Genomic DNA, 14,300 nt, shown 5'->3' on the forward strand with positions numbered 1-14,300 from the left:
CAAGACAGCAGGGGTCTGATACAGATTTTTGCACTGGAATATTTCAGCCGGCGAGTCAGAAACATTTAACCAAGACAACCGAGACGTCTACATCCAAGACTTGTTCCTAAACTACAGAGGTTAACTGCTCAACTTATTAAATGTGTAATGCGGGTGAGTCAAGACTATATGTAATACAATCCCGTTACTGACGACATTTTTTGGGTTAACAGTTGGCTTGTAAGGAGTACTCATAAAACTAAGTATTTGTAAAAATGAACTTTATTATGAACAGATTTATGTTTCAGTCATTTATGTTTGCTGGATACGGATATTTAAAAACTCTATTTGATAAAGGTACAGTAATAGATTGTCTTAATCAATCGACTGATATGTTAACATGCTGTCTCGAAAGAAAGTTTGCACATTTAACATTCCAGATCAGATTAATGATTTATTTTGACCACAGAAATGTATTTATGAATTCTGATGGCCTGGTAATCACGCTTTACAAAATCCTCGAACTCTCACAACATCTCTGGACGTTCCTGTTTGCTTCTGTAATGAGGCCACGTAAAGCTGAGGGTAAAAACTCACACAACGCACAAAAGTAATTGGCAATACAGCTTACAGCAGGCGACCAAGAGCTACAGCCCGTCGCAAAAGACTACATTTAAGGTGTCTGATTCTTAATCCCCATAATGCCTCAGCAGGCATGAGCCGCCACATGAGAGAGGAGCTCAAAGCGCTCTCATCACATGACACACTTCATGTTGACAATCTCTTGATAGGAGCGATAACAGGTACAGGCTCCCTGCCTTTGTGTGTGCGTGCCCATGTGTGAATGGTTAGGGAGCGAGACACGTCTTGTTGGACAACATGCAAAGCCTGCTGGGAATGTAACGCTTTGAAACTGTGCTCAGTTCTGAGCAATGGATTATAGGAGGGATTCAAGACCGGCACGTCTGGCTTGTGTTTTTCGGTTTCCAAGGGAACGTGCCATATCACGGTGATAGAACATTTGGACGGCTGTGGCTTTGACAATTCTGCACCTAGCTGGAGGGGATGAAGGTTTAGAGTGACAAGGAATTCTGGGTATCCAGAGAGAAGCTTGATGTGATCCACCTTCGGAAATATCCAAAAGTTTATACGCATGCAATGTATACCGTGCTGTCAATAGATATCTAAACACAAAAAACTGAAATGAAATGAATTTGCGCATTAAAACCATCTCTAAATCGCAAAGAGTAGTTTATTGTTCTGACATCAGAACATCATCCAAATCCAGCGTGATTATCTATGTAGCTTAACAACACAACTTGGACCAAGTCAACATTTCAAGTTTCATTTTCTTTTCTCTGTTTGACATAAAGGAAAACAGAATCGATTTGTACAAGTCTTTTTCTGCTTTGTTGCTTTCAGACACTGACATCTGCACATAAAAATGATATAGATCTATATTTATATGTATATTCATATTTATATATTTATCATTCTCTATTAACATTTCGGCGTAGCAGTTCATTACCTTTTGTCAAACGAAAGTCACCTGTCAGAAACAAAAGCTCTCAAACCAAACACTGACTGACATACAGCACACACTCAACTAACATCGAGAGACAGGTTTTGTACATCTTTGGAGGGAATTAAGCTTGCAAACATTTTGCCCTCCAGTGTTTTTTAGACGTATAGCTTAATTCCAGAAAAACACACTTGAGAACAAAAAAAGCAGGTACAAATCGAAGAAAGAACTAGTAACCTAAAAATGTCTCCAGTGCTGATCTAAGAGAGGTAAAATTTGGCACCATGTTAGTTATCATATCAATTATTTAGCACAGAGAACTCAAGTAGAGGTCTAAAACAAGACAAATATGGATGACAATTTGACTTCCACACCAAGTTTAGGAAAAAAAACCAAACATTGATTCTTTTAGGCAGTGAGAAAGCACTTCATTGAGGAGAAGTGTGGAATGATGCTCTGGTCTTGAACTGCTTTTGATCTGCGATAGTTTCCACAAACATTTTCACATTTTTAGAATGAACAACACTGGCTTACACATCCTCGCGCTTTAAACATCCGGGGAAAGGAGTTTTTTTTGTTGTTTTTCTTTGAACTGTAAAACGACATCCAAACCACAGGAAGATCCAGGTGGTCTGTGTAATTTCTACACAATGCACTTGTGTAATGCATTTCTTTAATGTACACCAAATACTTTACATCAACAAATTAAAAAAGATCAAATAAAAAATTAAGCAAAAATAGAGGAAAAACCATGGAGAAAACGAATATTTCTTACTAGTCAAGATCCTTTGCATGACATCAAATGAAAAGGACGTTTCGAAAGGGTGACAAGCTGTTTCCGTACCTCATACTAACTTGATTTTCTTGTGCTTACATACCCCTCCCTTCCTATACTATACTTGTGCACTTTCTTTAATAACCTACACTTTTCAAACCCACACGCTACTCCAAAGGTTAAGCTTTTGCTTCCTTTAAAATATGTGCTTTTTTCATCTCTCATGCATTCTTTCTCTGTCTCTCCTCAAGGATTTGTTTTATCTGCGTCTCCTCTCTCTCTCCATCAGCTCTCTCTCCATCTCTCTCTCTTCTTGCTCACATTCACCATGGAACCAGCTTAGACGAACAAAACTTGCTGAGAAATGTTTTGTGATATGCATGCACATGCAGTTTCCCGGCCTCTCCACATGCCGCGCCTCCCGTCCGCAGGACCCTCGGGTTCGTGAAGTCCTAAACCCAAGAGTCCGGAGAGGCGGGGTAGTGACTTGTTTCGTAGTTGAGTTCACTATAGGGGCGGGCAGCGGAATAGAAGTCCACGTAATTTCCGGTGGACTTGAGTCCCAGGTGCATATTCATATCAGTGGTGGGAGGGGCACGATGGACCGGATCTTCAAAAAATGGCTCCTCAAAGTTCCTAGTGGAGTTTTGGTAGATAGGATATGCCTCGTAGTCTTTGCGTGGGGGCTCCTGGGGTGCGGGTGGTGCCGGGACCTTGGACAGACAAAGATGAAGGAATTTCAACTTCATTTTGTAAGTAAAAGCAACTCACCACTGGGAAAAATTAAAATAGTGAGTTGGAATGACATAACATAAAATGTAAAGCCATTTTTTTAAATAGTTGAAGTAGTTCAATAGTAGGTTTGTATTTAATAACAGTTCTTTCCTGAATCGGAGAACATAGGAGGCAGCGGAAAAACAACAATTTTCAATGAACTATTCCTATAAATTCAGAGATTGTTTCGATTACAGAGTGATCTGAGGCAGAAAATGAGATGTTACTAATTGAAAAAAAGAGTTGAATGCTCTCCAGCTACAGAAAGCAAATATCCATGTGTGAGCCAGGCTTATCAGTGCCCCGCTTCCTCGCAGCTGCTCGTCCGGGAAAGCATTTCTGTCGACCGACTCAACATACGGTGTAATTCGGTGGTGTGCCAGGACATCTGGGCAACTTTCTCAATGTAAAATGCAAAAATGTATAGCTGGAGTGTATTGTAATACCATTATGAACCTCGTCAAATAGACGTTACAGATATAAATAAGCGTTTTGAAGAAATGATCGTTGTTACTCTTTGAGTCAAACAAACAACATCTGAACGGGGTTTGCAAGAACGATTCGGCTTTTAGCCGTTTCTTTGCCAACACAGTTCCAGATTGCTAGATAGACAGCTGTTTTGCACTAAAAACATGTTCTAATGAGTTACCCTCATAAAGCTTCATAAACCACGAAAATGTAACTATAAAAATTCGATTTGTATGAAAAAATGATGAAAAATGTCAAAGGAGATACATATAAGAGATGCAGTCCCTGTTTGACCCTGGTTAGCTGAGCTGGTTTAGACTGACTCACTGCTCACCTGGTTGTGTTTGATCTCTTCATTTGAAGTATCGTATGAGTTCCGGAACAATGTGGATATTCCACAGGAGGTTTGAACTGTGAGATGAAAGAGACGGTGAATGGATGTTTTTTAAAAGCATTAAATAACAATGAAAAATCTTTAACATGTACGTATTTTGTTGACAGTGAAACAAAAAGCAATTATATGCACCAATATGACACAATGTAATAATAAACTATAACAAAAACATATGTTTATTTGTTTAATAAAAACGAGATGTAATACACAAATTATTTGTCAACAATATGTCAAAACTTCCGTGAACATTTTTGCATAGTGGTGCCAATGAAACTTTTCAACTGATTTAGGAAAATAAACAAAACCTGGCAACTAACGCTGTTTTTGCTATTTAGGTTTAAAATAGAAGTAGTGCTAAATAATGCAAAAAAAGTCTAAAAGTTTTGACAGAAGACCAAAAACAACATGACTGTCAGTTCCTTCATGACCAAATAAATATATTGTGATATTGTGTTGCTTAACTTTGTACCACGCGCAATTTTTTTGTGACTCCATGACTAGCCTAATTCACATTTTGAATTCACACATTTGACAGACGCTTTTATCCCAAGTGCCTTAAAATGCATCCAAATACACCAACACGTTTTTTAGCAGATCACAAGCAAACTTTCATAAACATTTTTTACACACAAACCAAAACCACAATCTTTAGGGTTTCTGAGATTTTACTTCTGGTCCTCCTCTACCCCTTCCAAAGTTACACCTACCTGCCATTGTGTCTTTTCTGGAAGTGTGCTCTCCTTTGTTTCCATGGTAACCGGCGTTGGTTCCAGTGGAGTCGTAGTCGCTCTTCCTGTCCTTGAGGCTGATCATCTCTCTGGGTGAGGCAGGGGCGCTGGCTGCAAATCAAATCAAATCAAATCACACACACACACACACGCACACGCACACGCACACACACACACACACACACACACACACACACACACACCGTTCTTATTGAGCATCTGGAGACATACTGGCCTCATTTCACACTTTCCAGCTTTTTTGTGTGCCGGTCCTCAACTCAGTACATCTGATTTAGATTTGTTTGTGTGACAACCTAAGACAGCTATAGTCAATAAGTACATTTATAAACCTCTCCACCTCTTTCAACTGCTCCACCAGACAACATTTTTTCACCAACCATCAAATTGCATACATCATAGACTGTGAAAGATGCATTTATGCCTTCAAAATCAACCGGATGAAGGCATCTTATTAAACAGTTTAACAAAAACAATGTGGTAGAATGTGTTTCTTCCGCTTTTGCCTGTGTGAGGCTGGACACGCAGAGGTGTCGATCATTATTCATCATTAGTGCTGTTTAGCGTGTCAGCATGAAGGCTACTTCCAGCAGGTCATCAAACAGCCAGCGCCAATCTACTAACCTCTCCAGAGTTATGAGAAAAGCTTACAAGAACAATAACTCACGCAACATTACCATACATGTACTCGCCTTCGGAGGAGGATGCTTTGAAAAACAATGACGATAGAAAAGTCTATGAAGTCACACATGAATAAAGATAAAAGACTTTTATATTTTCAGTGTTTTTGGTCTAGTAACCAGTCATAACTACAAAAGCAAAAATGACTTTCTGGTTTTGTGGAGATCTGCTGGGTAGCCCCGCCCACAGTAAGATCTTATTAGTGTAAAATCCTGCTCCTTGAAACTATTTAAACATTAAATATCATCTTTACATGAAAGGAATAGTTCACCTTCAAAATGAAAATTCTGTCATCATTTACTTAGACTGTTAAACCTGTGTGATTTTTTTCTCTCCTGCAAAACACAAAAGAAGATATTTTGAAAAATGTTGGTAACCAAAAAAACGTTGGTCTCCATTGACTTCTATTGTATGGACACAAAACCAATGCAAGTCAATGGAAACCGATGCTTTTCTGTTACCAACATTTATCCAAATATTTTCCTTAGTGTTCTGCAGAAAAACGAAAGTCATACAGGTTTCCAAGTTCAAGTATCACCAATGAATAGCAAAATGTCTTTTCAGCTAATGCTTAGGCAATAGTAACAGTGAGTTTTTGCCTTAGAAAGCACCTCTACAGAACAACTACAATATAAATTCAGCATAAAAGCAGTATTCTTGAACTTTCTGAAGCATAACTCGATTTACATTCAGGCAGTTTGACCTGATTTCTTCCTCAGTCTTGCACTGATTGTTTTCCATGTCCTGTATTTTATCTCAGGCACTTCTCAAGAACAGCGCGAAGGTCACAGAGATCAGAACGAGTCCTCCCTCTGTGCCTAAAAATCCCCTTTCGGCCTCAATGCTCTAACCGGATCAGCACCACTCCTCCTCCGGCCTCCCTCCAGCCTGGTCCTATAAAGCTCGGATCCCTGGGTAGTGGGCAGCGGCGCTATCTCTAAAGCACACAGCTGCCCAAGGGCTCACAGGCATGCAAGACCCTTTCACCAGCACAGAAGGATTTAGACACACCCACATACACACACCTATCATACATCAGCCCTGACCATGAAACACAAAAGCAAACAGACCAGCTCATATACACACACTGGTAATCACACGCTCCAATTTTCACCAATAAAACACATAATGGCTTAGGGGCACTCCTCTCCCCACAATGGCCAAGAGAAACATTAGCATGCTCATTATTTCAAAACCATAATCAGATTATAACCGTAAGAACTTTATTCTCCTCTAAACTGCCTCTGATTTGATGTTTAATCTAATCGCCGTTCACATAACTAATCGTTGCTCTTTATTGAGCTCTATAATTGAGCAAATTATTCATAAACAACCCATAAACGTGGAGGACTTCAATGGCTCCATTGACACGTTTCCATAAATCTCACAAATGGAGATAAATAGAAAAACACAAGCGGTTTTAAAGAAAATCAGAACTGGTCTAATTGAACGTTTGTATCATTGGAAAATTAACCATGGTTTCGTTATAGTAAAAGCATATATACCACGTTTTTAGCAGATTGACTACTATTTTGTATGATCATAGTTTTACCACAAAAGCCACGGTTAAACTGTGATTATTGTGGTGCGAACATAGTCAATTTGGGGTTACTATGGTTTTACTACAATAAAACAAAAAACATTACTATAGTAAAACTATGGTTTACCCTTTTCAAGGGGGATTTCCTATGGAATCATATCCATGACCTTATAACTGTGACAGGATAAAAAGACACTTCATCTATGGTCTTATAAAATTCTGTCATCATTTACTCACTCTCTTCTGCAGAACACAAAAGAAGATATTTTGTAGAATGTTGGTAACAACAGCAGTACCCATTGCATTGGTTTTATTATGTTGGTTAAATTGTGCTTATATTTTCACTTAAACAACAAGAACTCAACTGTACTTTTAACATTCTCTCCATGTGTCTTGAAACTCTAAACCGAGGCTTGCTGTGTGCTAGGGTCTGGCACCCTATTAAAGTACATCTGAAGGCCTCGTCTCGTGGCACTGGAAGCATCTCTTCCTTGGCACACGATTAAATTACAAGCGAGCAAATATGAGCATAAATGTGTTATGTGAAGCATGCAAACACATTGCTTTGTATTTATGTTTATGCCATCATCTTTAATATGGACATAATGTGGTCAAGTGGTATTAGTAGCCCGCGGTTCAATATTGTTCTTGCCAGAGCTCTTCAACTTCAAGCGGGTACTGAATTTTAAATGTCAGGTCTATGTAACATTTTCTTTTATAATTTGCAGGAGCTTCATTAAGGTTTCTGAAGTAAAACAGAATACGATTTCTAATTAGCTTTCATTAAGGAATATATCAGCCAAAAAATGCAAAGAGTCATTATTTACTTCACAAAAAAAAAAATCCTACGCAACTAAATAACGACAGACTTTTTATTTTTAGGTGAAATGTTGCTTAGTCGAGTCCTCACAGAACATCACAGTAAACACCTGCATTGAAAAGTGGGTGTGGCCAAGATGATGAGATATTTTTGTTTTTGGCTTGATCTCAAGTGAAGGCTGTTTATGTCCAAAAATAACAGAGCTGATTTTTAACTGTATGATACTGCCAATTCGTCTGGGCTGTTTTAGCTCTGGGCTTAACATTGTTAAAAAAGTTCATCGAGAAGGATAGACAAGGGCTCTGGTGTCACATTCTAATACGATAAGATGAAGAGCACAGGGGATCTTCACCACACTTGTAAAACAATATTATGCCCCCTCCTTTCATCTGTCTAACCGTGTGCTTTGATCTCTTGCAAAAATCTCTGTTTTTCACAAACATACTGTCGTGTGTTTTAGAAAACCCTACAGATGACGGAACAGCGGGAAACCAATTGTAGGCAAGCGGCTGACAGAAAAACTGTCTGAGAAAAAACAACAAGCAGTCACTAAATCAATTTATTCACAAACAAAACGCTGAAGAAAGCATGTAACAGGGATGTAGCCACCGCTCTCTACTCAGTGTTTCTGAATCTTCAGTGCCACAACCACAGAAATGAAACTTTAACGTGAGTTTGCAATCTGAAGCAGGGTACTGTGAAATTATTCAAAGATGTCTTTTTTGTATTGTCTTCTCTGACTGTACACAGCAGACATCGTGACACGGCTTGTGCAATTTATGAGCAAATGACTCGTGTAAGCTGGATTTCAGAAAGACTTACACAAATCACTCACTCAACCGTGGGTGAATCAGTCACACAGATGATGCACTAACTTACAGTAACCACAAATCATCACTTGCAGTCATGTCCAACAAATTGAAAAAAAACCTAATTCCTTCACTTAGTTGAGATTCCAGCCATTTAAAGAATCATTATTCCGTCTACAACTGCCATCCTCACATACAGTAAATACTTTTCTGCATCAGCGAGATTGCTAAATCCACCAGAAAAGGCATTACAGCCACAGCCAGCTGGCCATGAATCCACCAAGCCCAAAAGCAGTGTGGATCGTTAACCCGAGTCCCATGATGCACTAAGGAATCCCTATCAGTTTAACAGCATTGTATGAGTTTAATCGTGGTTAAAGAGAAAACACTTCTGGGAGTGCTGCCTCGTGAAGGTTCTTTCTGTTGTTTTAAACTCTGGATTCAAAAACTGGTCAACTCAACCGTCAGGGAAACTTCAGCACCATGGACAGCACAGCATCAATCTCAATGATATTCAACCAGGTTGAGAAACGTATACTCACCAGATCGGTTGTTGGGGGACATCCGGACCGGGGATACAGACGGAGTACGTGAGGATGAGTACGGTCTCTGTCTGTCTCTCTCTATTGTTGAGGCAGAGCCAACAAAGTGATACTGTGAGTAACCATCCTAAAGATAAAAAGAGAAAGAAAGAGATATTATTTTGGTGTATAACAGGATTATAATTATATAACATATTGTATAATATGCTATATTACACTATCTGTCTGTCTATCTATCTAGAAATACAGTATATACAATTTCATTTTGTAATTTTATATATTGATGTCACTATCGCAAACCTTGTAATTGTAAAAAAAAACACCTGCTTTCCGTAACTTCCTGCTTTTGCGGGTAATGCTGTCAAAACAAAAGACTGTACTGATCACAGACAGAAAAGTTCAAATATAATCAAACCGAAAGGGACTTTTTTCAAATACTGCAAATTTAAAATAATGAAAGTTCTCATCTCGGCTGTAAAGCCTCACCAGATAATGTGAACATGATAGATTACTATGCAAAGGTCAACATGTTAATAATATTCCTCAGATAATATTCAGGGCCTTGTGAAATACCACAGCTGAACCTTGTTCAACAAGAAAGAGAATCGTTGAAATGCAGAGCACATACAAACTAAGCAAATCATGCAGAATAGTACAAAACCGACAACCCTATTTCTTATAAATGAGCAAAAGTTAATTTGCTACTATTATTTATACAGGCAAGTTAATTGCCTGTATAAATACATGGATTTATATTACTTTTCTATTTTTCACAATATGTTGATTTGACTTTTTGTCTGAAACGCAGCAAACCCTAACCTTTGATATACAGGACGGCTTCGGTGAACACAACGTGCTTTTTTCGAGATATATGTACGCTACATTAGCCCACTGTTATTCTGTCACTTTGGTTTAAGGCCTCCTAGCGTGGAGTCATTACAGAAATCAATGACCGAATAGAGGTCCAGAAATCAATGAACAACTGATCTAGAGTCGGCGGCTGTGGAGGAAAGCTGTTTGATGTGTGACTGTGGCAACCCGAAAGCTGATAGAGGAGATAAACTAAAGCCAATGGCCACTGGCCCTGTGACACATCACCCAAGCCACGAATCAATGGATCTACTGACTGTGCTAAGGGAGAAACCCAATGAGTGATGCACAACCTGCCAAAAAAGTCAAATTATGAAGATCTTTGTAGTCTTTGTATGACGGGTGTTCGGCTCATTACAATGATTGAGTTGTTTACAGTGGAAGTAAAAGGTAGCGCTATACTGCAGTATTAAGAGCGTGTATCAGATTTATACAGAATTCTTTCGCTGACTAAAAGGTCAAAACATTTATTTGGTTGCTTTCTTGCAGACACGTATGCCACGGCAGAGCTGTGCGTCAGCAGAAAAGTACAAAAGAGAGCAAAGATAAGCAAAAGGAAAGATCTCAGAAGGGGTCAATGAAAGACTTGGCCAATTCCAAGCTGAAATGCCATAGACATCTATAAGACTGATAAGGAGAATATCTCAATTCCATGTACAGAAGAAGTTCACCAACAGAGATGACTAACACAACCCCTGACATCCAACTTGCCCCTCCGTGACATTTCTTTTGTAGCCGAGGTGAGGAAGAGATCAAAGGCACGCTTTCCTCTGACTCTGTGTAGTTCAAAGCTGCCCCACTTTTCTCTGCCAGGAGAAACCACCGCTGCCCTATGACTATTGTACCTGTTGCAAATAATGACATCGGACAGGTATCTGAAAGCTCCAAGAGGTGTGAAGAAGAGCCAAAAAACAAGAAAAATGGCACTTGTCGCCTGTCAGCCTCTTCAGGTCTCTGTCAGTTCCTTGTGCTTTAAGCATTTCTTGAACACTTAAGTTCCCAAGAGAGACAAATAAAGACTTACCTTTTTGTTTGTAAGTACCAGGAGTTTAGCTTGACTGTGAGATAAAAGACAACTTGAAGGATGGATACTCCTTTAAAAGCCTGACGTTCTACAGATGCCTCTGTCATTTGAAAACAATACGTTCAGGGAAGAGTGCGTCTCAAAGTGATTAAAGACTCTAATTGCATGTGTTCATTATGTATCACAGCTTCATTCTTTCTTTATCAGGACTGACAGAACAACGCATTCGGTTGATGGACTTTCAGGGGTAGGCGACTGGGCGTGAAGCTTCACTACGAGACTGATCCTGACTGGCGCTGAAAAGACCAAACGGACCATGATGAGAAGATGAGTCAGTTATGGCAACCTGCCCACCTCGGATTCCTCAATGATGCTGCTTAACACTCGCGCGACCAGAGAAAACTCTGGTGTGCAAATTTGCGCTGAAGCAAGCCGATGGCAAGGACTCATTATTACACCCCCAGAGGCGGAAGGAGCCAGAAGCGAAGCTCTTACTGTGTCGGCTCCCGTGGGTCTTTGAGGCAATTGAGTAACCGGATACCTGGTAGAGAGTGGGGGGCGACTGTGGAATTGGATCTCAGGAGGCTGGAAGACTGAACGTAACAGCACAACACGAGTGAACCTTCGGGCTGAAGATCAATGGCGTATGGACTTCTGTGTTCTTTCAGGGTAGAGATACACTTCATCTTAGTCCAACCTTAGGTTGTACTGTCTACATCAAGCCAAAGCCTTTTGGGGGCAAACACATCCAGTAGAGTTAAAATCTCTTTGCGCATTTCCAAAAATCATCATTTGCGTCAACAATAAAATCTAAAGTGCATGTTAAACTCTAAAACACAAAACTGTGTCCACAGCATTCAAACTAAGACCGCAGATGTTTCCTGGGCACAGGGCCATTGCTCATCACCCAGGGAGGTGTCTACCAACCTAAACTCCTTGTCTCTATCCCCCGTCTTCGTTATTCTCTTTTGCCCGCCTGTCATACCACCCAAAACAAGACGAATCGCACCTCAGGTGGCCAGACTCATTCAATTGACACCTTTCATTTCGACAGGGAGAGAGAGAAACGGTGCGACTGCCATTATGCACTCATGAGATGAGATACGGTGGGTTCTGCAAATGTTAATAATAGCAATCTCTTTCTTGCTGCCCTTTGCTTATTACCATCCCTTGTGACATTTCCAGGGCTCAGCTGGGCTGGCTAAAGAAACAGGTTAGTTTGAGCGATGTTTGAAAATCTTTACAAACCCCCCCCACCTTAAGCCAGAGAAACATGTTATAAAATCTAGTGAGCTGTCTTGATGCCTACTGCCTATACAGTCAAATTAAAACTTAGGTTGCATATTAAGACTGTAATAGGTTCAATTAAATCGTCAAAACATGAGGTGTGGTATAAAAAGCACAAAACAAAATGATTGGTCAAAATGGCAAACTACAGCATATCACAAAACATCAGTTTTATTTTAACATACAAAAATGCATAACAATAAAAAGCATACAATGACTACAGACTTCAGTCGGTATTTTTAATTTAAAAAGCCAATCATTGCACATGTGTTGTGTGTCATTTTTTGCAAAGCCTTAAATTCTTTCCACAACTACACAACACAAAAACAAAACGTTTCATATATTTTTAAAAATGTTTGCATAAAGGCAGATGTCAATTTTCCAAAGTCCACAATCGCTGCTGGTCACTACTGTATGCAAACAAATACTGCACTCTGAAAACTGTTTTGCTAAAAACAACACAATCTCTACGTCTAGTGAAGAACAAGAGACTTTGTGTTACACTCTCAAAAAGGATGTGTTATTTATTAACAAATTGTTTGTGTTATGCTATTTAAAATATTATGTGTCATTTTGTGTTGATTTTGCTATACATAAATTAAAGGGAGAACACAAGCTGAGGTAAAAGTAACACAAAATGTGTTGTCCTGAATAACACAGACATGTGTTAACCAAGGGACTCAACCTTGTGTTGTCACTCTTATTTGTTTAACACAAAATCAACACAAAAGGACTCAAAATGTGTTAAAAACACTTCTTATACGACACAAAAAATGTGTTATTTAATTTAAAAAAGTGGATGACATATTGACATATTCATTTATGACATTTTTGAATAAATTACGGTTATTAAATGAATTATATTTGTATGTTGTACATGTGTATACGCATTTGTCACGTGAAAATGACATAATGCATTATGCAATTGATCTCTAGAAAAGGACACATTCAGGTATTGTAGATATACAATTTTGAGCTATAAAATGCTGGCTACAAAGTCAGCCCACTAGATTTTGCAACAGAATGCAACTGAGTTTGTCCCACAACAAGAATCAATGCGTATAATAAGCAACATTGTGAACTTAATGACTTCAGCCTTTCTGATGATGCATTTATAGCTCAGGCCGTCCTCCGTGACCTTGACCGTGTCACTTTATCTGTGTCAGCTAAAGTGTGTGAAGCGTTGTGTGATAACCTGCCTCCAGGCGGCATGCGAACACAGCAAATCTATTCAGTTCAGTTCTCCCCAAACCTGTGAGCGACACAGTTTTCTGTTCAATAACATTTATCGACGCTCATTCTGTCAACATAATGGAAATTGGCGTTCCATCTAATTATTCCCATTTATTATTATGTGCACACTACCTTCGTTTTTCCAACCCTCTAAATATTTAAAAAGACAGAGGGTAATTAATAGTATATATGCTTGAAATTGAAGCTTGCGGTTACATTAGTTTTGATGGAGGCAAGCTCAGCGGGGTAAACTTCCAAACATCCATAATCACATATCATTAGAGAAATGTTCAACTCTGCATCAGGAATCGTGACTCTAGACTGCGGTGAGCTCTTTCCGCCATAGTTCAGGGAGGGGACGCCTCCGCTCAGAAGCAGTGAAGGCATTACTGCAGACACACTCGTGGCCTTTCCCCATCTTTAAAGGTCAATGGAGCATCCGTCGCCCTCTCCACGAGCTGTAATTCTGTGCCACCCCCTCCACAGAGCGCAGTGGGTTGAGTTTCACATTATAGGGATGTGTCTTCCCGCCCAGCCTCATATCCGTCAAGCTGGAGATTGCTTACTGAAGGGGAAGAGCGCGTAGTCTGACCACATTAAAGGAACAGGTCAAGTCAAAATAAAAATAATGTCATTATGATGATGATGTCACCCTGTAGAAACCTATCCAACTTTCTTACATGTATCTCTTCCGAAGAAAAAAGAATTCTCATTAAGCTGAAGAAGAGCATACAAGTCATAACTACCATTCATTATAATTGCATGGCAAGTAGCAACCAATGCAATTCTTTAAATCCCACCTTTAAAATAGGAAAGTTAAAGGGATAGTTCACCCA

At 39.4% G+C, this 14,300-nt stretch overlaps 1 protein-coding gene across 3 annotated transcripts in view; it reads right to left on the reverse strand.

The window, feature by feature from the left end:
- Positions 1 to 275: 275 nt before the first annotated feature.
- Positions 276 to 14,300, reverse strand: part of ctnnd2a (catenin (cadherin-associated protein), delta 2a) — a 274,012-nt gene continuing 259,987 nt past the window's right edge. For all 3 annotated transcript variants that reach the window (XM_057322474.1, XM_057322473.1, XM_057322475.1), the window contains 4 exons: positions 9,051 to 9,177; positions 4,620 to 4,751; positions 3,853 to 3,929; positions 276 to 2,989 (listed from right to left, as the gene is read on the reverse strand). In XM_057322474.1, coding sequence (XP_057178457.1) covers positions 2,729 to 2,989; positions 3,853 to 3,929; positions 4,620 to 4,751; positions 9,051 to 9,177 — 597 coding nt within the window. In that variant the 3' untranslated portion in view covers positions 276 to 2,728. The remainder of the gene's footprint in view (positions 2,990 to 3,852; positions 3,930 to 4,619; positions 4,752 to 9,050; positions 9,178 to 14,300) is intronic.

Source organism: Triplophysa rosa, linkage group LG23 (genome assembly GCF_024868665.1).
Source record: "Triplophysa rosa linkage group LG23, Trosa_1v2, whole genome shotgun sequence".
Taxonomy (NCBI): domain Eukaryota; kingdom Metazoa; phylum Chordata; class Actinopteri; order Cypriniformes; family Nemacheilidae; genus Triplophysa; species Triplophysa rosa.